Source organism: Salmo salar, chromosome ssa19 (genome assembly GCF_905237065.1).
Source record: "Salmo salar chromosome ssa19, Ssal_v3.1, whole genome shotgun sequence".
Lineage (NCBI taxonomy): Eukaryota > Metazoa > Chordata > Actinopteri > Salmoniformes > Salmonidae > Salmo > Salmo salar.
In genome coordinates, this window is record NC_059460.1 from 17,580,355 (window position 1) to 17,606,932 (window position 26,578).

Sequence of the window (26,578 nt, forward strand, 5' to 3'; positions counted from 1 at the left end):
CACACGTACGGACACATGCACAAACACTGTTCCATAAAAAAAAAATACTGCAGGAAGGGATATAAAGTTAACTGGATGAGGTCCAGAAATGGAAACAACCATTTTCATTAAACAAATCAAATGATGAGTGACAAACTTCTCCTATTCCAGTCTCAAAATTACCTCAGAGGAGAGCCCTGTAACTGAATCAGCCCTCTAAGTTAGTGCGTACTTAGGCAATAACTGCGCTACTGCTTCTCTCTGTGTATGTTATTCTCCCTACTACAGATGAACCACACTGAGTTAAATGGAATGCAATTGTTCTTCTTCGGTATCAAGAACTGACTTTGATTGTAATTTATTACAGATGGCAGCAAATCAATAGAGCAAATGAATGCAAACAGGTCATGTATTTCTGCCAACCATGACGGTTAACTGTTCTACCTCTATTTAAACTGGGCTTTCTCCCCAAAAACATAATGTCAAATCAAATCATATTGTATTTGTCACATGCACCGAATACAACAGGTTTTGACCTTACCGTGAAATGCTTACTTTTAGCCCTTAACCAACAATGCAGTTTTAAGAAAATAGAGTTAAGGAAATATTTACTAAATAAACTAAAGTAAAAAATAAAAAAAAGTAATACAATAAAATCACAATAATGAGAATATAAACAGGGGGTACCGGTACCGTGCAGGGGTACAGGTTAGTTGAGGTAATTTATACATGTAGCAGGGGTAAAGTGACTATGCATAGATAATAAACACTAAGTTTATTGGGTCAATGCAAATGGTGGCCATTTGATTAATTGTTCAGCAGTCTGATGGCTTGGGGGTAGAAGCTGTTAAGGAGCCTTTTGGACCAGGACTTGGCACTTCTGTACCGCTTGCAATGCGGTAGCAGATAGAACAGTCTATGACTTGGACAATTTTGACAAGTCTTTGACAAAATTGGCCTTCCTCTGACAGCGCCTAGTATATAAATCCTGGATGGCAGGAAGGTTGACCTCAGTGATGTACTGGGCTGTACGCACTACCCTCTGTATCGCCTTATGCTGAGCAGTTGCTATACCAGGCAGTGATGCAAACGGTCAGGATGCTCGCGATGGTGCAGCTGTAGAACTTTTTGAGGCTCCTGGAACCCATGCCAAATATTTTCAGTCTTCTGAGGGGGAAAATGCGTTGTCATGCCATCTTCACAACTTTCTTGGTGTGTTTGGACCATGATAGCTTGTTGGTGGGAATTTGAAACTCTAAACCCACACCACTACAGCCCCATCGATGTGAATGGGAGCGTTTTTGGCCCTCCTTTTCCTGTCGTCCACGATCATCTCTTTTGTCTTGCTCACATTGAGGGAGGGGTTGTTGTCCTGGCACCACACTGCCAGGTCTCTGACCTCCTCCACATCGTTGTCGGTTGACTTTGTTGAATTTGTTGACTTCATTAGGCCTTAAATTAACATCATTTTGGTCTCTAGCTGATTATTTAGATTGTGTGTGTTGTGTCATCAGCAAACTTAAAGTTGCTGTTGGAGTCGTGCTTGGCCACGCAGTCATGGGTGAACAGGGAGTACAGGAAGAGATTAAGCACACACTTCTGAGGGGCCCCCGTGTTGAGGGTCAGCGTGGCAGATGTGTTGTTGCCTACCCTTACCATCTGGGGGCGGCACGTCAGGAAGTCCAGGATCCAGTTGCATAGGGAGGTGTTTAGTCCCAGGGTCGTTAGCTTAGTGATAAGCTTTGTGGGCGCTATGGTGTTGAACGCTGAGCTGTAGTCAATGAACAGCATTCTCACATAGGTGTTCCTTTTGTCCAGGTGGGAAAGGTTAGTGTGGGATGCGATTGAGATTGCGTCATCTGTGGATCTGTTGGGGTGGTATGCGAATTGGAGTGGGTCTAGAGTTTCTGGGATGATGGTGTTGATGTGAGCCATGACCAGCCTTTCAAAGCACTTCATGGCTACCGACAATGTATTTGTATTTTTTATTGAACATTTATTTAGGTATTACAGACTCGGTCAGGGAGAGGTTGAAAATGTCAGTGAAGACACTTGCCAGTTGGTCCGCACATGCTCTGAGTACACGTCCTGGTATTCCATCCGGCCTTGTGAATGTCGACCTGTTTAAAGGTCTTGCTCACAATTGCCAGAAGCATACCACCCTGCATCCCACTGCTGGCTTGCTTCTGAAGCTAAGCAGGGTTGGTCCTGGTTGGTCCCTAGATGGGAGACCAGATGCTGCAGGAAGTGGTGTTGGAGGGCCAGTAGGAGGCACTCTTTCCTCTGGTCTAAGAAAATTTCCCAATACCCCAGGGCAGTGATTGGGGACATTGCACTGTGTAGGGTGTCGTCTTTTGGATGGGACAATAAACAGGTGTCCTGACTCTCTGTGGTCACTAAAGATCCCATGGCACTTATCGTAAGAGTAGGGGTGTTAACCCTGGTGTCCTGGCTAAATTCCTAATCTGGCCCTCATATCATCACGGTCACCTAATCATCACCAGCTTACAATTGGCTCATTCCTCTCCACTGTAACTATTCCCCAGGTAATTTCTGTAAATGAGAATGTGTTTTCAGTCAACTTCCCTGGTAAAATAAGGGTAAAATAAAAAAAAACATTGGCTAGAGGGAGTGTTATCACACAGTCGTCCGGAACAGCTGGTGCTCTCATGCATGCTTCAGTGTTGCTTGCCTCGAAGTGAGCATAAAAGGCATTTAGCCCGTCTGGTAGGCTAGCGTCACCGGGAAGCTTGTGGCTGGGTTTCCCTTTGGAGTCCGTCATAGTTTGCAAGCCCTGCCACATCCGACGAGCGTCAGAGCCAGTGTAGTAGGATTCAATCTTAGTCCTGTATTGATGTTTTGACTGTTTGATGGTTTGTCTGAGGGCGTAACGAGATTTCTAATAAGCGTCCAGATTAGTGTCCCGCTCCTTGTAAGTGGCAGCTCTAGCCTTTAGCTCGGTGTGTATGTTACCTGTAATCCATGGCTTCTGGTGGTGATATGTACGTACGGTCACAGGGGGGACGATGTATTCGATGCACTTATTGATGATGTCGGTTACTGAGGTGGTATACTCCTCAATGCCATTGAATGAATCCCGGAACATATTCCAGTCTGTGCTAGCAAAACAGTCCTGTAGTGTAGCATCCGCGTCATCTGACCACTTCCATATTGAGCAAGTCACTGGTACTTCCTGCTTTAGTGTTTGCTCGTAAGCAGGAATCAGGAGGATAGAATTATGGTTAGATTTTCCAAATGGAAGTTCGAGGGAGAGCTTTGTACGCATCTCTGTGTGTGCAGTAAAGGTGATCTAGGTTTTTTTTTTCCTCTGGTTGTACATGAAATGCTGGTAGAAATGTTGTAAAATGGATTTATGTATGCCTGCATTAAAGTCCCCGGCCACAAGGAGCGACCATTTTGTTGATTCTTATACAGCTCATTGAGTACAGTCTTAGTACCAGCGTCGGTTTGTGGTGGTAAATAGACAGCTACGAAAAATATAGATGAAAACTCTCTTGGTAGATAGTGTGGTCTGCAGCTTATCATGAGGTACTCTACCTCAGTAGAGCAATACCTCGAGACTACCTTATTATTAGACATCACGCACCAGCTGTTATTGACAAATAGACACACACCCCCACCCCTTGTCAAACCAGACGTAGCTGTTCTGTCCAGCCAATGCAGCTATATTATATTATCCGTGTCGTCGTTCAGCCACGACTCGGTGAAACGTAAGATATTACAGTTTTTATTGTCCCGTTGGTAGGATAGTCTCGAATGGAGATCATCCAGTTTTTTCTCCAGTGATTGCACGTTGACTAATAGAACAGATGGTAGAGGCGGGTTACCCACTCGCCAACGAATTCTCACAGGGCACCCTGATCTCCGCCCCCTGTACTTCCTTATTTTCACATGCGAATGACTGGGATTTGGGCCTTGTCTGGGAGCAACATTATATCCTTTGCGAAAAAAAATTGTCCAGTTCGATGTGAGTAATCGCTGTTCTGATATCCAGAAGCTCTTTTCGGTCATAAGATGCGTTCTGTCTATCAACATTATGTACAAAATAAGTTACAAACAATGCAAAAAAACAAGCAAAATTGCACAATTGGTTAGGAGCCCGTATAACAGTAGGCATCCCTCCGGCAGCATTCTTTCAAGATGGATACTGGTTTCTCTCTTAAAGGCAAATTCAGGTAGCTCTCTATCCTTTGGCCAAGCACCACATAAATATGAACTGTTCGTATCATACGACAATGAAATGTGTCACCATGGCAACGACGGTATAGTGCCGGTGTGATGTGCAGAGCGATGTAAGGATGAGGTCCATTAATCTGACTGGCTGGCTGAGATAGTGCCATCCCATTGATTGGCTGAGGCAAGACGAGGCACGGAGCAATGAGGCACCTCTCCATGCATTGAGCCCCTACAGTGTTAGAAAGCTGTCAGTCGGAACGGAGCTTGTCAGTGAGGAGGTGGGGGAGGGTTAGAGGATGACTTTTCAGTGAGGGGGTGTGGATGGAGGGGTGAATGGATGGATAAACGGATGGGGATGGAGCTTGTAAGAGTATTGTCATTCAGGGGCGTGGGGATGGAGGGTTGGAGTGAGGGATAGAGCCTATAGATAGGCAGCAGTAATTTCAGGGCTGTCTGCTTCACTAAATCATTGGTGCTGTGACATTGTCAGCTACCTTCACACATCTACACATCCTCTGTCCTACTGCAGCCAAAATGGCGTCCTATTCCCTATATATGGGCCCTGGTCAAAAGTAGTGCACTATATTGGGACCGAGTGGCGCAGCGGTCTAAGGCACTGTATCGCAGATGCTAGATGCATCACTACAGACCCAGGTTCGATTCCGGGCTGTATCACAACCGGCCGTGATCGGGAGTCCCATAGGGCGGCGCACAATTGGCCCAGCGTCGTCCGGGTTAGGGGAGGGTTTGGCCGGGGTAGGCCGTCAATAACTAGGCAACTGACTTGCCTAGTTAAGTAAAGGTGAGATTTAAAAAAATGGTTGCCATTTGGGATGCAGTCTTACAGTTGCATGGCCATGAGGTAGGAAGAAATAGCAGGTAGGGTGATATGGAGCTGTTGCCTGCCTGAGAAAAATACAATCCCTTTTTTTCTCTCTTTTTCCACCCATCTCTCATCCTCTTCCTCCTTTCTCACCCTTGCAGTGCTTTAAGACTGGTGAAAATGAGAGAATAAAAGAAAAAGAGGAAAGTGAAGAAGAACATTATGACATATTAATGAAGTTGAATCTAAAGTTGAATCTAAAGTCATTAGCCTCCTCTCTGGCGGTGCCTTCTATTCTCCTGATTGAAAGTCCAGCTAGGAGCAGGAAGTCGCACTGTGGCGAAAATTGAGGCCCCGCGGACCAGCGCTGGACGTGCTGTTTGACAGAGTGTCTGACTGAAACCCTGTTAAATACGGTCACCAAAGGAATAGGGATGGAAGGACGGAGGGTGTGTTTGTGTGTACCATCATTGTCCTCCCATGTTCATCAATGCATTAACAGAATTATAATTCTATTTCCACCCCCCCACCGTGGAAGTCCCATGGAGGTCCTGTGTGTTTCTAGTCCTTTAGACTCTGTTGAGTAATGGACTCTGATGGAGGGCAGCGACCCCGTTTGTCTATCTCTCTCCCTCTCGTACATGCACACACGGGCAAATACACACACACACACACCTGCAAACACACACACAGGACATCTTCCCAGGGCTTGACAATGTTTGACTCACACTGCGCTGGGGCTTTTTATAGATCTAGCAGTGTCATCCTCTTCATCCCCTCTGTGCACATTCATCAAGCCAGGAAATGAGATAGCATGACCTTCCCTTTATGTGCCGTATAGAGACTTCCTGAGCCATGCTAATAATATACCTACAGTAGCCTACCTGAGAATAGTAACTAGGATTCATACAGTAGATAGTGTATATAATGTCCTGGCTTCAGGCACCTGGCATACTGGTTTTATTTCAAGAAGTCGAGCGCATGAATCACATTGTTTCACTCCACAGTATATACGCTGAAAGTACAAAATATTAAGCACACTTTCCTAATATTGAGTTGCACACCCTTTCGCCCTCAGAACAGCCTCAATCGGTCGGGACATAGACTACAAGGTGTCTAAAGTGTTCCACATGGATGCTGGCCCATGTTGACTTCATTCTTTACACATGGGAAACCGTTGAGTGTGAAAAATCCAGCAGCGTTGCAGTTCTACCATACCCCGTTCAAAGGCACTTAAATATTTGGTCTTGCCCATTCACTCTCTAAATGGCACACACACAATCCATGTCTCAATTGTCTCAAGGCTTAAAAATCCTTCTTTAACCTGTCTCTTCCCATTCATCTACACCTGGACTCATCTGGTCAGTCTATATCATGGAAAGAGTGTTCCTAATGTTTTGTACACTCAGTGTGTAGTCATATAGTGACATATAGTCACTTATCTCAAACAGTCCATGCCCATCTAATTTACTTAAGTGCGTAAATTCTTTACCGGTTTGTTATAGAGAAATGATTAAGAAACTTTCTTTAATGAGTTCTGTGTGTGTCCGCCCACGTTTAACAGTACAGTGGATGGTAATGTTATAATGTTAATGTGTGGGGCGTGTCAGCGAGCAGATGGATTTTTGATGAGAGATAATAGAAGTAATGAAGGGACCATCATCTGAGCTGAGAGTCTGAATCAATCACGAGAGAGCGAGAGGGAGAGGGAGAGAGAATATCAATCCCTAGCAGATGTGGCCCACCTGTGAGACTGACATGTGTTATCTAAGTCATTATTCCTTTGCTTCAGCTTCACTTGGTGTGACGATTGTAGGAGGGCTGTGTCATTTAGGTGTGGAACACACTGGAACACCGACATGGAACATACACACACACACACAGCGCTTAAGCCCACATTGTTATGATTCAGGCAAATTTCTAGCATCATCTTCACTGTTGTCGACCTGCACTGCTCTAAGACGTTCAGGAGAAAGTGTTGAGTATATTTAAATGATGTAAAAGTTCCACCTATCCCTGCTTGGCTGTTCTGTACCTTGTTTGAGCTAGCTCCCTTCAGACTGTGTCTGGTGTGAAAAGGTTGAGGTGTGTTTAAAAGACATAATGAAGTTGGCATTTAAAGGCTAAAGGCATTTAAAGGCTGGGATGGGTACGTGTGAGACTAGACTGCCCTACCCACTTTTAATAGCCTGACATCTCCGATACGGAAACATTTTGATATTATGCCCCAAGGATGATCGATTTCATCTGCATGTGACACTTTTTGTTGTTGTTGCTTTCTGTGAAACATGAACCTTGCCTGCTTGGTCAGTTTTTACAATTCAAACGCTTGTAATAGCAGTGTTTTAGTCTATACTAGATACATCAGACATGGGAGAAACAGACAGAAAACAGAGTGGCAGGGATCAAACGACAACATCAACAAATCCAATCTAGCCAAACGCTCCAATCAATTCAATTGACTGAGTGGGTGGAGCTGTTTCTGGTGTAAACATAGTGGAAATGACCAGAAAACATTGTCTAACCCAGGTCTCGTTTTACCAGTGTGTATTTAAGGTGATTACCTGCTCCAGTTTGTGTATTGGCCCTGATATTGTTAACCAGTATGGATCTGGCAAAGATCTGCAGCCCGATCAATAGGGCCAGAGTGTCAGATAAGCCTCCTGAAGGGGTGATGCTCTGAAATGAGAGGATGGGAGGATGAATTAGAGCTATTAGTGTGAACTCTCACCTCCGACTCAATGATCTGTGGCTGAAAGTGAGCACTCCTCTTCCTTCCTCTCAGATGAATGTGTCCAGGTGGCCTCTTAGCTCTGAGAGCTCCGTCTCAACACCCTGCTCTAGCATGGCCATGGCCCTGACTCTGGAAATGGCTCCACCCCTCTCTCTGGGTTTAATACTTTGGATTGGCCCTCACAGAGGCAGACTCTGTTGCTAGGGAGGCTAAGAACTGAGGCGACGTGCACCAAAATGGCTCTCTGACTCTCTCCATCTTCCCTTGGATGAAGGAGTGACCGTTCTTTTCTCCATCCCTTCCTTCCTCCATTTATCTCTCCTTCCTACCTGTGCGACTCTACAGTGTTCTATTCAACCAGTTGTGACTAGTAATTTACCTCAAAGCATGCCATTACACCTATAGGACTAACCACTCTGTGTGTGTGTGTGTGTGTGTGTGTGTGTGTGTGTGTGTGTGTGTGTGTGTGTGTGTGTGTGTGTGTGTCCCATCTCAACATCCATCAAACAGCTGTTTCCCAGCTGTAAAGCCGGCGGTCACATGGCCAGCCAGACCTTATATCACATAGCTACATGCTCAATCTGACTAAAACACATCCGCGGCAACTGGTTTTCAGTGTATGACGACTGGGGACTTCAAGTTCAAAGCCATCTCCCGCAGTGTTGCTCTGAAACAGGCACTGTTGCTGCGTTCCTTCCTGGAAACCCTTGCTCCCTCTTAGGTTATTTATCTGAGGTCCTTAGAGGGGGTGTGTTGCAGTAGGACACAGCTTGGAGTCTAGCGCCACTTTGTACACAACCCACAGCCCGGGTACCATGGTATCACTGTTCACTGCTTTACCCCATGTAGCTAGATTCTGCTTGTTATTGTGTGGGGGCAGTATAGGCCTGGCACCACAGCACCGCTGTTCACTAATTCACCCCATGTAGCAAGGCAGCTAGGTTCTGTTTGTTATTGTATTGTATGGGGAAGTGGGAGAGTAGGCCTAGGCCTGATGGTACCACTGCTCACCCCATGCAGCTAGGTTCTGTTTGTTATTGTATGGTGCAGTGGGAGGTGTAGGCCACTGTGTCCATATCCATGGTACGACAGCTCACCCATACAGTTAGGCAGTACGGGTATGGTACCGCTGCTCACAGCTCACCCATGCAGTTAGGCAGTAAGGGTATGGTACCGCTGCTCACAGCTCACCCATGCAGTTAGGCAGTAAGGGTATGGTACCGCTGCTCACAGCTCACCCATGCAGTTAGGCAGTATGGGTATGGTACCACTGCTCACAGCTCACCCATGCAGTTAGGCAGTAAGGGTACGGTACCGCTGCTCACAGCTCACCCATGGTTAGGCAGGGTAGTACGTCCCCATGCAGTTAGGCAGTAAGGGTACGATACCGCTGCTCACAGCTCACCCATGCAGTTAGGCAGTAAGGGTATGGTACCACTGCTCACAGCTCACCCATGCAGTTAGGCAGTAAGGGTATGGTACCACTGCTCACAGCTCACCCATACAGTTAGGCAGTAAGGGTATGGTCCCACTGCTCACAGCTCACCCATGCAGTTAGGCAGTAAGGGTATGTTTGTATTGCAGCTGGAGGGTATATAGCCTAGGCCTGATTTACTTCTAACTGACTAAGCCTACAGTACTGGAGTTGTGGGGTTCCAATCCTGCTGCTGCCAGCAAACTCTGACGGGAACTGTGTGAGTGGGTCATATTGGGGCATTAGACAAAAGTGGCAGTTTCTAATTCAAACAAGCTGTTGTTAATAATAACGGGAAGTACAGTCTGGAAAACAGTAACCATAATGGGGGGAATATTTATTTATACATTTTATCTCCAAGTGACCTTGATTAAATGTCTACAGGATATGAGCGTGACTGACCGGACTGGCTCTTTTTCAGGCATCGTGATATTACAGTATGTTTATGTATCCCAAATGACACCCTATTGCCTATATAGTGCACTCCCTTTGACATATGGGCCCTGGTCATAGGTAGTGCACTATAAAGGGAATAGGGTGCCATTTGGGATGCTGCCTATTTTCTGGTCCCGAACTCCCCAAAACAAAAGCATTCTGTGTTTGCTTAGCTGATGTTTGTTGTGTGGGTTTCATGCACATTTTTGGGGCCTGGATAGAGAGTTGGCGTCTGGAGTTTCTTGGCCATAACTTCAATATGTCTGCATTAGTGGATCAGTAAATAACATATAATTGTGGTAATGAAGGAACCCTGCCGATTAATAACAGGATAATAGTAATCCCATTCTAGTAACAATGTCTTATCCAAGTAGGTTAAAAGGCAAACTCTAAAAATATGCTCATGTCAGATAATCAAAAAGAGCTTGTTATATGTAATTTGGCACCATCATTAAGGACTAAAAGTGAACAAAAATCTATCATATCAGCCATAGTTACTATTACTGTTGAATGTCCCCTCCCTCATAGCCTTCAGGCCTCCCCACAGCCTCTGTTCCCTCCTGCTCTGTGCTCTGACACTGACTGGCTAATGGTTCCAGACAAGTGTCAAAGGAAGTGTCTCAGTGATCTGTCGCTACGCTAACTAACACCTCCCACCACCCATTGCCCTTCTATAGTGACACACAGACACACACACACACATCAGCAGGAAGTGAGGTGCCAGCTTCCTATCCCAGAGCTCCCAGCTGTGAGGATGCTGGGTTAAAAAGATGGCAGTATAGGGTCATATTCATTATGGTATAATGTAGCAAAGCAGTTTGAAAATGAAGCTTTCTTATTGGATTTCTATGTCAGTAAGTCCCTTCCTCTTTTAGCCCATTTTCTTATGTTTGGAGGCTAATGAACACGACCCAGGCATTAAAGTACTGCATGTGCCAGGCCTATGCTGTTACTGCTCATTATAAATGAACAAGACACCACAGACAGTGGCAGTTAAGTGCCTGCTCTTGGTGCACGCTTCTCTGTTCTTTTATGTTCAAGCCCCAGTCGTTTCTCTCTTCCTCGTCGTTCCTCTTTCTCAGCCTATTTTAGGAAATCAGAAGGCCTTTTCACTCGTTAACTATCTATCCACTCTGAGGCGATTGCTTTTTCTTTCCTCATTGTTAACGCGGTAGCTGTAATTATTCACTGGGGCGGTTCTTGTCTCTGCAGCAACAGGTAGAGGGAATGTAATTTGTAATTTTCCTCTCATGCTAATTATCTAGACGACTAAAGCAGAAAAGCCATCTCTGCATTTCCCTGTTAATTATTCTCACCTTTCAAAGTGCCTGTCGTTGGGTCTGAGTCGTCCTGGCTACCTGTCCACTGCTCGGCGTGTGTTTACCAGAAGGAAACAGAATGCCACTAAATACTCCTCGTCTGGAGAGCTCAGCACTTGTGTCAAGAGGTGCTGGATGGAATTGTTTCATGCGGAGGAGGAGGGAAGCATGGCCATGCATCCAATTAAAACCACGTTCTCTGTGAACTGTGCTGCTCTGTGAAAACCATGAAGGGAAAATTGGAACGCATTATAACAAGGTTGTTTTGCTTGAAATGTAAGGGAAGTAACAAAACAGAGAGTGTGTGTATGTGTGCGTGCGTGCGTGTATGTTGCATATGCTTATTTGTGCACGTGTGGTATGTGTGTATACATATGTGAAAATGCAGCCAGGTCACCCATGATACAATTCAGTATTCAACGTCCATCCATATATGAGGACTGTCGAGAGATGAAGTGGAAATCGGCCACTAGGGGCAGCATTGAGCGCTGTGACCATGTAGGTTTTGGTTTTGCTATGGCTTTGTCGACGGGGACGGTGGATGGGCTTAAGCATCTGCCTCTGATTCCAAAAGTTACCAGTTTGAATCCAGTTATAGAAAGTTGTTTTTGAGATGTTTGTTTTAAGCCTAACCTTAACCCTTACCTTAACCATTCAGAGTTCAGGGCTCCCGAGTGGTGCAGCGGTCTAAGGCACTGCATCTCAGTGCTAGAGGCGTCACTACAGACCAATGGTTAGATTCCAGGCTGTATCACAACCGGCTGTGATTGTCAGTCCCATATGGCGGCGCACAATTGGCCCAGCGTCGTCCGGGTTAGGGTTTGGCCGGGGTAGGCTGTCATTGTAAATAGGAATTTGTTCTTAACTGATTTGCCTAGTTAAATATATATATATTTTTTTAAATGCCTAAACTTAAGATTTCGGATGAATGTATAATTCTGACGTGAGACTGAGAGGTAGTTGGAATATGTCGGTCCGTAATAGACAGATTTAGATAAAGGTGTTTTGAAGAACACACTCTCTCTCCAATCCAGACATGTCTGTACTTGTTATTAAAAGTGGATCTTTGAAGTGATGATGCAAGGTGGTGGTAACCAACTCCTCCATTAGAGGGTAGGGAAGTGAGAAGTGACATGGGGTGATGCGTGCTGTGGAAATGAGGATAGGCATGGGCTAGACTCTGATAGACTATAGTAATGGAACTGGGAGGCTGGCATCCTGCAGTGGTTGTAACAGGCCTTGAGAAAAGACAGAGGGGACAGAATAGGATATACTGACTTGGACGGGAACAGACACCTGCTTTGTTCTGTGTGTGTTTTTCAATCAATATGATGTTTAGCGAAGCGGGCTTCTCTGTGTCTGCTCTGTGTTGCGGCACACTGATCTACAACAGCAAACATATATTAAGATGATATTGTTATTTAAAACATGTAATCAGATTTAAAGAATGAAATGGTTGTCTGCCTTGTCTCCCCAAAGCACACTGCATCCTCAAACCTTAATGAACAGACTCACACAAACACACACCTACCCACCGACACACTCCTCCCTCCTTACTGGAAGATGCAGATTCTTCTGTTTAAGAAACTAAGGGGTCGTTTGGTGTCGTGTTAATCACCTTGGCATTAGTTCCCAGGCTGATTTGATTAGTTCCTGTTAAGTCTAACTAACTTCCCATATCTGAGGGCCCGGGGGTAACTCCTAGACCTGAATTACACCGAGAATTCAATTATACCTTGTCCCTTTTGGGCCGGTGGTGGTCCCTCCTATCCAACAGACAAGGCTTTGGGTTGTATTAAAAACAGCTAAACATGTTAAAAACTACTTTGACGTTTCAGTGTAGTATGAATGCTATCATTAAAAGAGGCTTGAAAAAAGAGTCAAATGAGAAGCAGTCCCCTATATACACATCAGTGAGACAGGTATTATAAATTAATCTTCTGTGAAATTCATCAGAACTCACTTTTAGCCAAATGAGATTCAGCCAACATAATTGAATTTGTCATTGAAAGTTGTCATTCATTTCTGTGAAATCCATTTGTCATTTGTTGAGGCACGATGTAATAAAATACATTTCAGAGTATTCTTGGGAGAGGGCCAGGGTAAATATCCCCCCCTCCCTCTGTAATTACCTGCAGTTGCTCTTAAGCTACTAAATTTGCAAAATGACCCTGTGATAATGGAAACAAATGTACTTTCAGCAATGTACATAGGAAGTCATGGATTTTGTGTTTTTTTACCCTCTCAAATGCTTTTTATAATGGTAAGCATATGTGTAGTTCTGGTTTTGTTCTTTTTTTGTTATATCTGCCTGAATATATGGCAACGTCTGAAGTGATATCCGATTCCCTAGTGAACTACCTTGGGTCATAGTCTCATAAGGTAAAAAGTAACACACTTTATAGGGAATAGGGTGCCATTTCGGACGAAGCATATATTGGTGAATTGTAATGGCTCTTCTCCAGGAAATGGATATCCTCCTGCTCAGTGAGTGGTGGTCAGGCTGTAGATTGCACCGCTGACCCTGACTCTGAGATTAACTGATAAGTGGCCTCTCTCCTCTCCCCAGCACAGTGAAGCCTTACCTCGGCCTGGGAGAATACAGATCAGTGTGTGTGTGTGTGTGTGTGTGTGTGCCCCTGACTCTGTCCTTGGACAGGAGAAGGGGACTGGATTATAATAACACGATGGGACTGGGACACCTGTTTTCTGTCTAGAACAATGCCTTTTCTCATGTGAGATGGAATACTGAAATGGGAGAACTAACCCAGGTCTTTTGGATGTACGATATGTCTGGTTCCATGGCATCTTACTATAATGTCCCTAATGTGAACTAATTCCCTTGATCAATGTTGGTGTAACTTAGCTAGCTAGCTTGTTCCGCTGAACTGAAACAGTGCGTGTCTAATGTGCTCCCTCCTCTCTCCTTCACTCTGGTCACACACAGGTAACTACCAGCTGTCTCCGACTGTGAACATGCCCCAGGACGACACCGTCATGATCGAAGATGATAGGCCACCTGTGGTCCCCGCCCACATGTCTGACCAATCATCCTCCAGCTCCCACGATGACATGGGCTTTGCTGCAGATAACCCGGGGACTTGGGCCCAGGACGTGCCAAACCAAAATGAGTGGTGAGAGAAAGAGAGTTGACATTTTACACCCCAGCAAGGTTTTCTTTACTTTTTGGCTGTAGCACCCACTTTCTGATTTAATTATTGATATCATGATGTTCTTGAAAGATGCCCTTTGTGTCTAGATTCCGTGTGTTATGGAACATTTCGTATGTGGGGAGCGTTAGGGCATGAGAATATGATATCTGACACTATTCTTTTAGTGTAGTCAAGTGTCTGTGTGCATGTGCCTGCGCACGGCTGTGTGCCTGTGTTGAGTGTGTGCGTGCATGTGTGTGCGCACGTGGCCTTGTGTCTGTGTGTGTCCGGGCTCGCGTGCGCACGCCTTCATGACTGTGTGTATGTAGCGTGTGTGCATACGTGCACGTGTTTGCCTTCGTGAGTGTTTAATAATGGATGTGACCTAGGAGGAATATGGAAGATGGTTGAGTTAAACATCTCTCTAGGGTCCTAGCCAGTCCTCTTTCTTCCCCAGGGTGCCTCACACTTCCCCCTGGTTTGGCCTTCTAGAACATCTTGAGCAGCTAGTATTAAATATGGAACCAGGGGCTCAGCAGCCCAATGACAGGCAGGGGCCATGAGTCCTCTGGGACCGTACACTCAATTCAATTCAACCAAGTGGTTCTGCAGTTGTATGAGGAAAATTGGGCTCCAGTGTTTCTGGCTCAGTGTAAACAGTGTAGGTATATATAATGCTTCTGTGTAGAAACCGGCATCGTACATATGAAAGCATGAATGGTATTTATTGATTGCAGTGTTCAGCTACAGGAATTTACCAAAGTTACCAGAATATTCAGTAATTAACAGGTAATCTACAGCAATCTGTGGTGACTTTGGTAATTTATACTTGACAAAAAAAAAATGCATCTATAGTATACATTTTATATGTGTGTGTCCATATTGTCCCTGAGTTTTTAGTGGATAGACCATATGATTCAAGAGAAAATAGACTAATTAATGAAAAAAAAACATCTAATCATCAATGGCATTATTTTCAATTAACTCTCCCAACTATTGACTTTTTTGACAACTGCCACCAGTTTGGCACCAAAACAAATTCATTGACAGAGTAAAATAAACAAGTGTGTTAAAACATAGTTCATGCTGAAACCCTCATATTAAACATAGTGGTATTCACTAAATGGATGGTTTATATTTAGGATGATGTTTTACCGCTGTGTCATTCTATTTTTTATCTTAAAATCATCTTATTTTATTATTTTATATATTGTACTTGTGATTAGAACACACAGAGTGCACGAGATACTGTAATTACAGACATTTATTGATCATCTGAATTACCCCAAAGGGCCACTAGATGTCTTGTAATTAATTACATATAATCCTTGAAAGTTACCAAAATTCTGGTAGTTTACTGGTAAACTTCAAAAGTTTCCAGTAATATACCCTCCCTTTGCAACCCTACATTTCAGTATAATATCCTATTTTATGACTGTCCATGACAGATGTTTGTTCCAGGACTCACATCCAGCCTCCTAGAGACTGTATCAAGGTACACGATTTTCTTTCCTTTATCTCGATTGGTCAGGCAAGATCATGTGAAACATATCGCGATATGCTATTGGACAGTACAGCAACACAGTGATTGACTAGCAGGGAAGAATTATTCTATTAGTCAGAGATTCCATTCTGCTGGAAGGAAGGAGAAGCCTGGTCAATCTCTCTCTCTGTTTTTAGTATTTTTATTTTAATCCCCCCAAGAGACATACCTCCATATTTCCTCTCCATCTCTCTCTCTCTCTCTCCCTCCCTCCCATCTCTCTCCCTCTTTCTCCTCCATCTCTCTCCCTCTCTCTCCCCCCATATCTCTCTCTCTCTCTCTCTCCCCCATCTCTCTCTCCACTCTCTCGCTCTCTCCCTCTTTCCCATCCACTTCTCTCTCTTCCATCTCTCTCTCTCCCTCCCCATCTCTCTCTCTTTCCCCACCTCTCTCTCTCCATCTCTCTCTCCCATCTATCTCTCTTGTGCTCTCTCTCTCCCATCTCTTGCTCTCGTGCTCTCTCCCCCATCTCTCTCGCTCTCCATCTCTCTCTCTGTCTCTCTCCCCCATCTCTCTCTCTCTCTCTCTCTCTCGCTCTCTCTCTCTCTCTTTGATTTATTATGAATGAGTAGCTTTAAGTTTGCATGTCTGTTGGTCGTGTGATGTCTGAGTTTTGTCATTGTGGATTAGGGCCACAGCACAACACTCAAGCTTTCTCACATGCTCTCTCTTTCTCTCTCCATCTTTCTCTCTCCATCTTTCTCTCTCCCTCTTTCTCTCTCTCCCTCTTTCCTTTCTCTATCTCTCTCTCTATCTCCCGCACGCGCGCACACACACACAGACCATAAGTGTGCAGTGTACCACTGCCTTGGGTTATTTTGAATTATTCATATCTCAGAAGCCCAGTACGCACGCCACACACACATTCTCAAACACTCCCTCCACAGTCCCACAGCTGCTCAAATACGCGTGCGCACACACACACACACACACACACACACACACACACACACACACACACACACACACACACACACACACACACACACACTGACTGACTGAAGACTATTTCTCTCTGACACATACACAGACATGGGCGCTCACACACACCATACCATGGTAACAGAGGCGCTGAGACTGTAGGATCTGGGTCAGCGACGACCCCATTTTGTTAGAATTGTTGCTTTTTAATTAAGCTGCACGCCACATCCAACCAGGCCCTGTAATCATTGAATATGCATTATGTGGAGCTGTGAAAGTCTCACCTCCGCCCGTGTGTGTATGAGATGTGTGTTTCTCCAGCCGTAGCTCTGCACTACACAGCACCAGGGTTACACACCTTAGCGCATACATAACGGCACTGCCTTTTCCCCCATAGAAAACCTTGTAGTTGGTAGTTTCCTTCATTTTGCTCAAACATGGTCATAGTGTGAGCTGAGTACAGTGCATCAAACGGCTGGCCACAAGATAAATGGTTGTTTTGCAGGCAAAGAAAACCCCATCTCACACGAGACACATTAATACAGCGACCTAGTTTTCCAAGAGATGCAGGAGCAATCTAGTTTTGTGTCTAGTGTGTGTGTGTGTGTGAGCATGCGTGTTTGTGTGTGTCTTTTGTTTCTGTTTGTGTTGCAGGAACATGTTGTGGGTGGAATGAGCGCTCTCCTATTGTTACAGCTGTATAGTTTCTACTGAAAACAAGGGGTTGAAATTGTACCAGCCAAAAGACTCCCAGAAAACATCAATTGAAAATGGCACGCAAGACGATCCAGGACAGACACAGGCATAACCCATAACCTCCATCCCTTTTATCTCTCTCCCCCCCTCCTCAATCACAATATCATATCAAAAGCCAGATAGGCTTACATTCACGTTTTAGTCGTTAGTAATTTAGCAAATGCTCTTATCCAGAGCGACTTAGTGAGAGCATTCATGTTCATGATTTGTAATAACACGTACCACTTCCTGATTATCTCAGTGATTTACAGTACAAGGTATGGGACAGCCGTGCTAATGTGAATGGAATGTGTGGTGGTGGAGAGCACGGGAAGGTACAGGAATGGAGGCCTGAAGGAACGGTGAACTATAGGAACATGTTTAAGCTGACGTTAGTTCAACATGATGCATATGTTTGCTAGCCGTTCTGATCTCCTACACATAAACTATGATCAACTGTATTGGAGAGCAGTTACAGGGGCACCTGCAATTCCTCGTAATGTGGTAGTAGCTCTTGGAATGAACTACAGGCCTATATTCCCCCTTGACGTTCCATTCTCTAAGCAGATGTCAAAGGAGATGGATGCTTGTTATTACTTTCCAGATTAGCCACTCTACCACCCTGTTACTGGAACCAAAGTGGGTCGTTCTAGGCCTCCTACAGAGGCTAAGGGTGCTTCCCAAATGACACACTAGTTCCTATATTGTGCACTACTTATGACCAGGGCCCTGGTAAAAAAAAAAAAATTGCCATTTGGGACAGATCCTCAATGTCATGGGGGTGGATGTTAGGGTGGGCCTGCGCTGCCATCTTAGTAATTTACATCCACTACCATGCCCCTCTGGCTCGACTAGGGCCAGGGACCGTCTTACCCACCAGCCCAATTGAAACCCTCACAGAGTTTGTAATAAGAAGGCTATGGAGAAAACATGTGTTTTTAGCATGTTGAGTTGTAGTGAACGTTTAGCCTTTTAGAAGTAGACATTAATGGATGTCTATTTTCATAATGCTCTGATTCATAGAATGATTGTGAATTTCCATTGAAAAAATGAAATTGAAAAATGGCCACTCTACTCTGACTCATAGATGTGTGCTTTTGCTCTTGCAATAATGGCTAACAATTATGAAATGACTGATGGGAAAACCTCTTTGGCCAGAGAACCATTAGAGATATGACAGGTTAGTATGGTCACTTCAGGTCAAATAGGGAGAGAAAAAGTTACTGCTCATTTAGAAAAGTAGTCCTTAGTCCACCTTTCTTTTCTAACAACACCCAATACCTGTAACTTGTACTGTGAAAGTTATGTATCTGCTTTATTTTTCTGTCCTTACTATCATCCAAACTACATCAATATTTATCTTTCGTCATATAATTGTCCTATGCTTCATTGAGTTTGCATCCAGTTTTCCTTTCCAAACAGAAAGAGATGTTCAGTGTTCTCATTTGTCATTCCACATCTTAACAGGAGTCACAAACCTCCCCCTTTTGTGTGAGGGAACAGTGTCTGCGAAACAGTAACTGAAAATTGCTTGCATACAAAGTGCCAAATAAAGGTGTTTTTCCTTTGAAGCTGCATTTATGTTCTCTCACTCGTTCTCTTTCTCTAACATTCTCTCTCTCTCCACCTCTCTTCTCTCTCTCACACTCTTTCTCTAACTCTCTCTCCATCTCTCTTCTTCTCTCTCACACTCTCTCTCTTTCTCTAACTCTCTCTCTCTACCTCTCTCCTCTCTCTCTTCTCTCTCTAACTCTCTCCACCTCTCCTCTCTCTCTCCACCTCTCTTCTCTCTCTCTCTCTCTCTCTCTCTAACTCTCTCTTCACCTCTCCTCTCTCTCTCCACCTCTCCTTTCTCTCTCTTTCTCTCTTCTCTCTCCACCTCTCCTTTCTCTCTCTTTCTCTCTTCTCTCTCTCCACCTCTCTTCTCGCCACCTCTCCTCTCTCTCTCCACCTCTCTTCTCTCTCTCTCTCCACCTCTCCTCTCTCTCTTCACCTCTCCTCTCTCTCTCCACCTCTCCTCTCTCTCACCACCTCTCCCCTCTCTCTCCACCTCTCTTCTCTCTCTCTCTAACTCTCTCTCCACCTCTCCTCTCTCTCTCCACCTCCTCTTCTCTCTCTCTCTCTCTCTCTCTCTCTCTCTCTCGCTCGCTCTCAAACTAAGTCACTTCACTTCTCTCCTCCCCTCCTCTCCTTTTCTCACATAGCAGCCTCACCTAGTTCTCCTCATTGAGCTGCTGGAGGTGTAAGTTAAGTTAACCCTGTTCATACGATGCTCCCTTTACAGAGAGTGAGGTAACTACTGTATGCGAACGTGTCTGTGTGTGGGTGTCTGATCAGAACACCAGCATGTGTTACACAGTAGAGAGAGTCAGAAACTATCAATTACTACTTAGCCTGCAGAGCTAAGACAGTTCCCTGCCTAGATATCACCACAGCACAGCATAGATTGAGCACCTGAGTACAGTATCATTCACACGGCTGGACTGGAGTGAAACAGAAATTGAGACCAAAAAATGTTGTGTGTGTCAGTAGTGTTAGTATTATTATTATTATTATTATTATTATTATTATTATTAGTAGTAGTAGTAGTAGTATTCCTCAAATGTATCACCTGGTTTGATATCCCTTACACTATTAAATAGTATAAGCATTAATCCCAAAGAGTTTTCTCGCCCTCCCTCGCTCACCTATCGTTCATTTGATTACCCACATTCTAGCTCACCTAGCGTTCATTTGAATACCCACATTCTTGGGATCATTGTTATCTTCCACTTTCACAAAGGCTGCTCTGCTCCCCTCAGAAGGCCTGTGTGTGAGAGCAACCTGGTCTCAGAGTATTTTGTATTATTATGTACGTAAATCCGAGGCATATCATTTAGTATGATATGTTACGTTTTGTATGGTATGTATTAATCTGTGGATGTCCATCACCCATTTCATAAGTTAAGTTACGAAATACAATAAGTATTGTATGTTCCGAATTTGCAAAATGTACAATATGTTACGAATTTTCAAAAAGTATGATATGTTACAAATTCCAACTAGGTTACTAGGTGGCTAATGTTAGTTAGCTGGCTAATGTTATCTAGGCTAGGGGTTAGGGTTAGGAGTTAAGCTTAGGGTTAAGTTTGGGAGTTAGCTAAAAGGGTTAAGGTTAGGGTTAGGGGAATGGTTAGCTAACATACTAATAAGTTGCAAAGTAGCTAAAAAGTAGTAAGTAGTTGAAAAGTTGCTAATTAGCTAAATGTTGTGATGAGATTCGAACTCACAACCTTTGGGTTGCTATACTTCGCGTTATACGTCCACCCATCCAACACGACCAACACCACTACTTTTGTTTTTGCCTTAAGTAACCATCTGCCTTATGTAACCATCTGCCTTATTTAACCATACCAAATGTAACATATCGTACACATTTTTGTATCCCGGATTTACATTTCCTATGTTACGTGTAGTCTATGAGACCAGGCTGGTGAGAGAAACGGTGTTATGAGAGGAGAGAAGGGTGTGGGCTGGATGTAGATCTGGATGGCTTTTCTCTCTCTCTTACATTACGCTGCTTTGATCTGACGCATGCCTCACTATCTTTGAAGGGGTAATCACCTCCCCCTTTGAACTTGCAGGAGACTCAGAGACACAGAGAGACAGAGACAGACCAGAGCCTCATCTCTACTGAGACAGGTGAAGAGAGGAGACCGGGAGGAGAGAGAAGAAGAGAGGGAGTAATGATTGGGAGAGGGAATATATTGAGAGAGGCTGAGAGAGAGAGACAGATTCAATATTTTTCTAGAAGTTTGAAAATGTATATGTTAACACTTTCCATGTCAATAAAGCCTTTTTAATTATATTTAATTGCTATAGAATGGGCAGGAGAGAGCGCAACAAGCTCTGTCTCACATCAGAATTAAACGTTCATCCATGTTTCTCAAATGGAACCAGAGGCAGATGCTTACACCCGTCCGACATCCCCGTCCACAATGCTGAAACCTACTTGATGGTAACAGCACTCATTGTTGCCTGTAGTGGCTGGTTTCCACGTCATCTCCCAACATCCTCAGACATGGATATACTGACTTACAGTACCAGTCAAAAGTTTGGACACACCTACTGTTTCAAAGTTTTTCTTAATTTTACTATTTTCAACATTGTAGAATAATAGTCAAGACATCAGAACTATGAAATAACATGTATTGAATCATGTAGTAACAACAAAAGTGTTAAACAAATATATTTAGATTCTTCAAAGGAGGTAGCCTTTGGCTCGATGACAGCTTTGCACACTCTTGGCCTTCTCTCAACCAGTTTCACCTGGAATGCTTTTCCAACAGTCTTGAAGGAGATCCCACATATGCTGAGCACTTGTTGGCTGCTTTTCAACTCATCCCAAACTATCTCAATTGGGTTGAGGTCGGGTGATTGTGGAGGCCAGGTCATCTGATGCAGCACTCCATCACTTTCCATCTTGGTCAAATATCCCTTACACAGCCTGGAGGTGTTGTCCTGTTGAAAAAAGTGATAGTCCCACTAAGCGCAAACCAGATGGGATGGTGTATTGCTGCAGAATGCTGTGGTAGCCATGCTGGTTAAGTGTGCCTTGGAATGTAAATAAATCACAGACAGTGTCACCAGCAAAGCATCATCAAATTTCAAATCAAATTTATTTTTATATAGCCCTTCGTACATCAGCTGATATTCTCAAAGTGCTGTACAGAAACCCAGCCTAAAACCCCAAACAGCAAGCAAAGCATGTGAAAGAAGCACGGTGGCTAGGAAAAACTCCCTAGGAAAAACTCCCTAGAAAGGCCAAAAACCTAGGAAGAAACCTAGAGAGGAACCAGGCTATGAGGGGTGGCCAGTCCTCTTCTGGCTGTGCAGGGTGGATATTATAACAGAACATGGTCAAAATGTTAAAATGTTAAAATGTTCATAAATGACCAGCATGGTCAAATAATAATAATCATAGTAGTTGTCGAGGGTGCAACAAGCACGTCCGGTGAACAGGTCAGGGTTCCATAGCCGCAGGCAGAACAGTTGAAACTGGAGCAGCAGCACGGCCAGGTGGACTGGGGACAGCAAGGAGTCATCATACCAGGTAGTCCTGAGGCATGGTCCTAGGGCTCAGGTCCTCCGAGAGAAAGACAGAAAGAGAGAAAGAGAGAATTAGAGAGAGCATATTTAAATTCACACAGGACACCGGATAAGACAAGAGAAATACTCCAGATGTAACAGACTGACCCTAGCCCCCGACACATAAACTACTGCAGCATAAATACTGGAGGCTGAGACAGGAGGGATCAGAAGACACTGTGGCCCCATCCGATGATACCCCGGACAGGGCCAAACAGGCAGGATATAACCCCACCCACTTTGCCAAAGCACAGCCCCCACACCACTAGAGGGATGTCTCCAACCACCAACTTACCGTCCTAAGACAAGGCCGAGTATAGCCCACAACGATCTCCGCCATGGCACAACCCAAGGGGGGGCGCCAACCCAGACAGGAAGACCACGTCAGTGACTCAACCCACTCAAGTGACGCACCCCTCCCATGGACGGCATGGAAGAACACCAGTAGGCCAGTGACTCAGCCCCTGTAAAAGGGTTAGAGGCAGAGAATCCCAGTGGAAAGAGGGGAACCGGCAAGGCAGAGACAGCAAGGGCGGTTCGTTGCTCCAGCCTTTCCGTTCACCTTCACACTCCTGGGCCAGACTATACTTAATCATAGGACCTACTGAAGAGATAAGTCTTCAGTAAAGACTTAAAGGTTGAGACTGAGTCTGCGTCTCTCACATTGGTAGGCAGACCATTCCATAAAAATGGAGCTCTATAGGAGAAAGCCCTACCTCCAGCCGTTTGCTTAGAAATTCTAGGGACAATCACACCACCTCCTCCATGCTTCGTGGTGGGAACCACACATGCAGAGATCATCCATTCACCATTCTCTGCATCTCACAAAGATACAAATTTGGACTAATCAGACCAAAGGACAGATTTCCATTGCTCGTGTTTCTTGGCCCAAGCAATTCGACCATGAATGCCTGATTCATGCAGTCTCCTCTGAACAGTTGATGTTGATATGTGTCTGTTACTTGAACTCTGTGAAGCATTTATTTGGGCTGCAATTTCTGAGGCTGGTAACTCGAATGAACTTGTCCTCTGCAGCAGAGGTCATTCTGGGTCTTCCTTTCTTGTGGTGGTCCTCATGAGTCAGTTTCATCATGGCGCTTGATCCTTTTTGCAACTGCACTTGGAGAAACTTTTAAAATTCTTGAAATGTTCCGTATTGACTGACCTTAATGTCTTAAAGTAATGATGAACTGTCATTTCTCTTTGCTTATATGAGCTGTTCTTGCCATAATATGGACTTGGTTTTTTACCAAATAGGGCTATCTTCTGTATACTACCCCTACCTTGTCACAACACAACTGATTGGCCCAAACGCATTCACTTTTAACAACGCACACCTGTTAATTGAAATGCATTCCAGGTGACTACCTAATGAAGCTGGTTGAGAAAATGCCAAGAGTGTGCAAATCTGTTATCAAGGCAAAGGGTGGCAACTTTGAAGAGTCTAAAATGCAAAATATATTTTGATTTGTTTAACACATTTTTTTGGTTATTACATGATTCCATGTGTTATTTCATAGTTTTGATGTTTTCGCTATTGTTCTACAATGTAGAAAATAGTCAAAAATAAAGAAAAACCCTGCAATGATTAAGTGTGTCCAAACTTTTGACTGGTACTGTATGTCACGGGTGACTTGCATGGAGACAAAGGGTGTGTGCTCAGCTGGAGACAGTTCCCCAGTTTCACCACTAGGAGTGCTCTCAGATGGGTATAGTCAGTCAGTTTGCCCGTTTCACCACTAGGAGGGCTCTGAGCTGAGCAGCGGTAGTGTTCTCTTCATAGTATGGATGCAGCAGTGGTGGATTTAATTGACATGGTGCAGAAGAACAGTCAGCTCTGATTAACTCCTGGGTTTGTCCTCAGGTGAAAGAGAGGAAGGGAGAAAGGGGGTGGAGAGTGAGAAGGAATGAGATTGAGAGAAAGAGTGAAAGCAGTAGACCGTTTCCCCCTCCTTTGTGAGATGTCACAGGTGGAGACATAATTCCTGGGACAGCTCTGACAGTCTGACGGACTAGGAGAAGCTTACTCACAAAAAAAAGATATATATTTATATATACACACACACACACACACACACACACACACACACACACACACACACACACACACACACACACACACACCATTCTACCCACGTGTATTGTTAGGTACACATACCACATATTAACATAGAAATTAGTAATTATTGGCCAGGAATGAAAGCTGAACCACAGAACACAAGAACAACCTCCTTTACACACACACAACCTTTGAACTAAAGCCTTGGACATCTTTCCTTTTGTTGAAGATATTTAGTACCAGTGCTTGTGATGTAGGCCTACACTAAAAAGTGCTCGGTTAAAAACAACCTAATTTGGAAAAATTTGGACCAGAACATGTTGGGTTATTTTGACACAGCCAATTGGGTCACAAACAACCGATTGTTTTCTTTAAGTTGGATTGTTGATGCTGGGTTATTGAGCTATGATCCACCAGGTCAGATTGGAAGACTAGGGGTGTGGTGTTCAGATAGTTATTTTTGGCCACCCGTGAGAGTAATTGTCATCCAGGTTAATCTGTTCTGTTATATTGACAACAAATGTTAAGGTTGAGCACTGACACTTTTTTAGCTTTAAAGATGCATTATGAAGAAATCGATCCGCCATTTCCTGGTTTACTAAAATTTGAATAGTTCGCCTAATTTCAGTATTGTGTAGAGAATCATTGTACCGTCGAAAGTAAAATTACAGATCTCACATTCTCACACTCACATTTCTATGTAAATTTGGTCAGGTCGCCCAAAAAGTTATATATTGCAGCTTTAATATGGCTTACACAATAGTATGAGTTCCTTAAAGTGGAATTGACAGCATTTTAACTACTTTGCAGATATGAAACAAACAGACAATCAAAATATCAGTCAAAAATATAAAGTTCCCAGTTTATGGTTCAAAACAAACTTCATAAGAGGTTTGACTCAAAATTCAACGACGTACAGTAAGGAATTGTTGGCAGAGTAGATGGATGCAGTTCAATGCATGATTAATATAATTCACCAATACATTTATTGGTAGTCCATTGCTATCAGGTAGGTCTGTTACATTGTTTGCTGCCTCCACCCATTTAGGATGTACTGTTTCAGTTTCAATGACTCAATATTTTTTTAACAAGAACAGATTAATATAACTAAGGCTGGGAATGTCTATACAGTCAATCTAACAAGGGAAATGACCACAAGTCAGTAATAAGGTGGCTAATAGTCTAGCGCACCTGTGTCAAACAAGGCGAAATTGGTCACACAAGCGAGTATAAATGAGTCAACAGTTGTGTCATGTACTTTATGAAGTTACAGTCTAATGGGCTCACATCAGTCGATTCCACTTAAATTGCGCTGCTTTCATGTGTCCCGTTTACAGTGCACAGTGGAGGGAAAGTGTACCGACACATGCCACAGTCTTAGCTAGGTTACTAAAATGTTGCAGTTTGTCTTCGGTTTTTAAAGCTTGTCAATAATTAACCAAATAACAAAACCTGCAACAAAACATCATACAAAGGAGAAACATGTAGGCCTATTACAGCAACATTTGAGCAGTAGCCTAGGCTGGCTACTCAACTACAATACATTTTGATTGTACCGTACACTAATGCTGCATTCAATCACACCAGTGAGCCATGCAGTGTTTTAAGTGTACAACAACCTATACAGTAGCTCCGTTTTTGTTATTTGGAGTTATTAAATACTCTTTGATTAGGGTCGCAGCATATTATGTACATCTGCAAGCATAGCAGCGATGGCTGGACAAATATTATTCATCTCTTCTTTTGTCTTAGTATGTTAAAATGCTATATTCAGCATCCTATGTACGGTGCCTTCAGAAAGTATTCACACCCCTTGACTTATTCCACATTTTGTTGTGTTACAGCCGGAATTCAAAATGGATTAAATTGATTTCTTCTCATCTACACACCCATCTACCTACCTCATAATGACAAAGTAGCATTTTTTTGTTGTTGACATTTTTTGCATGTTTATGGAAAATGAAATACAGAAATATCTTATTAACGTAAGTATTCACACCCCTGGGTCAATACTTTGTAGAAGCCCCTTTGGCAGCGATTCCAGCTGTGAGTCTTTCTAAGTAAGTCTCTAAGAGCTTTC

At 43.9% G+C, this 26,578-nt stretch overlaps 1 protein-coding gene across 2 annotated transcripts in view; it reads left to right on the top strand.

Annotated features, from left to right (window-relative positions):
- The window catches only part of LOC106578541 (partitioning defective 3 homolog), a 566,386-nt gene that overhangs the window by 334,594 nt on the left and 205,214 nt on the right, over positions 1-26,578 (top strand). For both annotated transcript variants that reach the window (XM_014157480.2, XM_014157481.2), the window contains exon 15: positions 13,909-14,095. In XM_014157480.2, the coding sequence (XP_014012955.1) occupies positions 13,909-14,095 (187 nt within the window). The remainder of the gene's footprint in view (positions 1-13,908; positions 14,096-26,578) is intronic.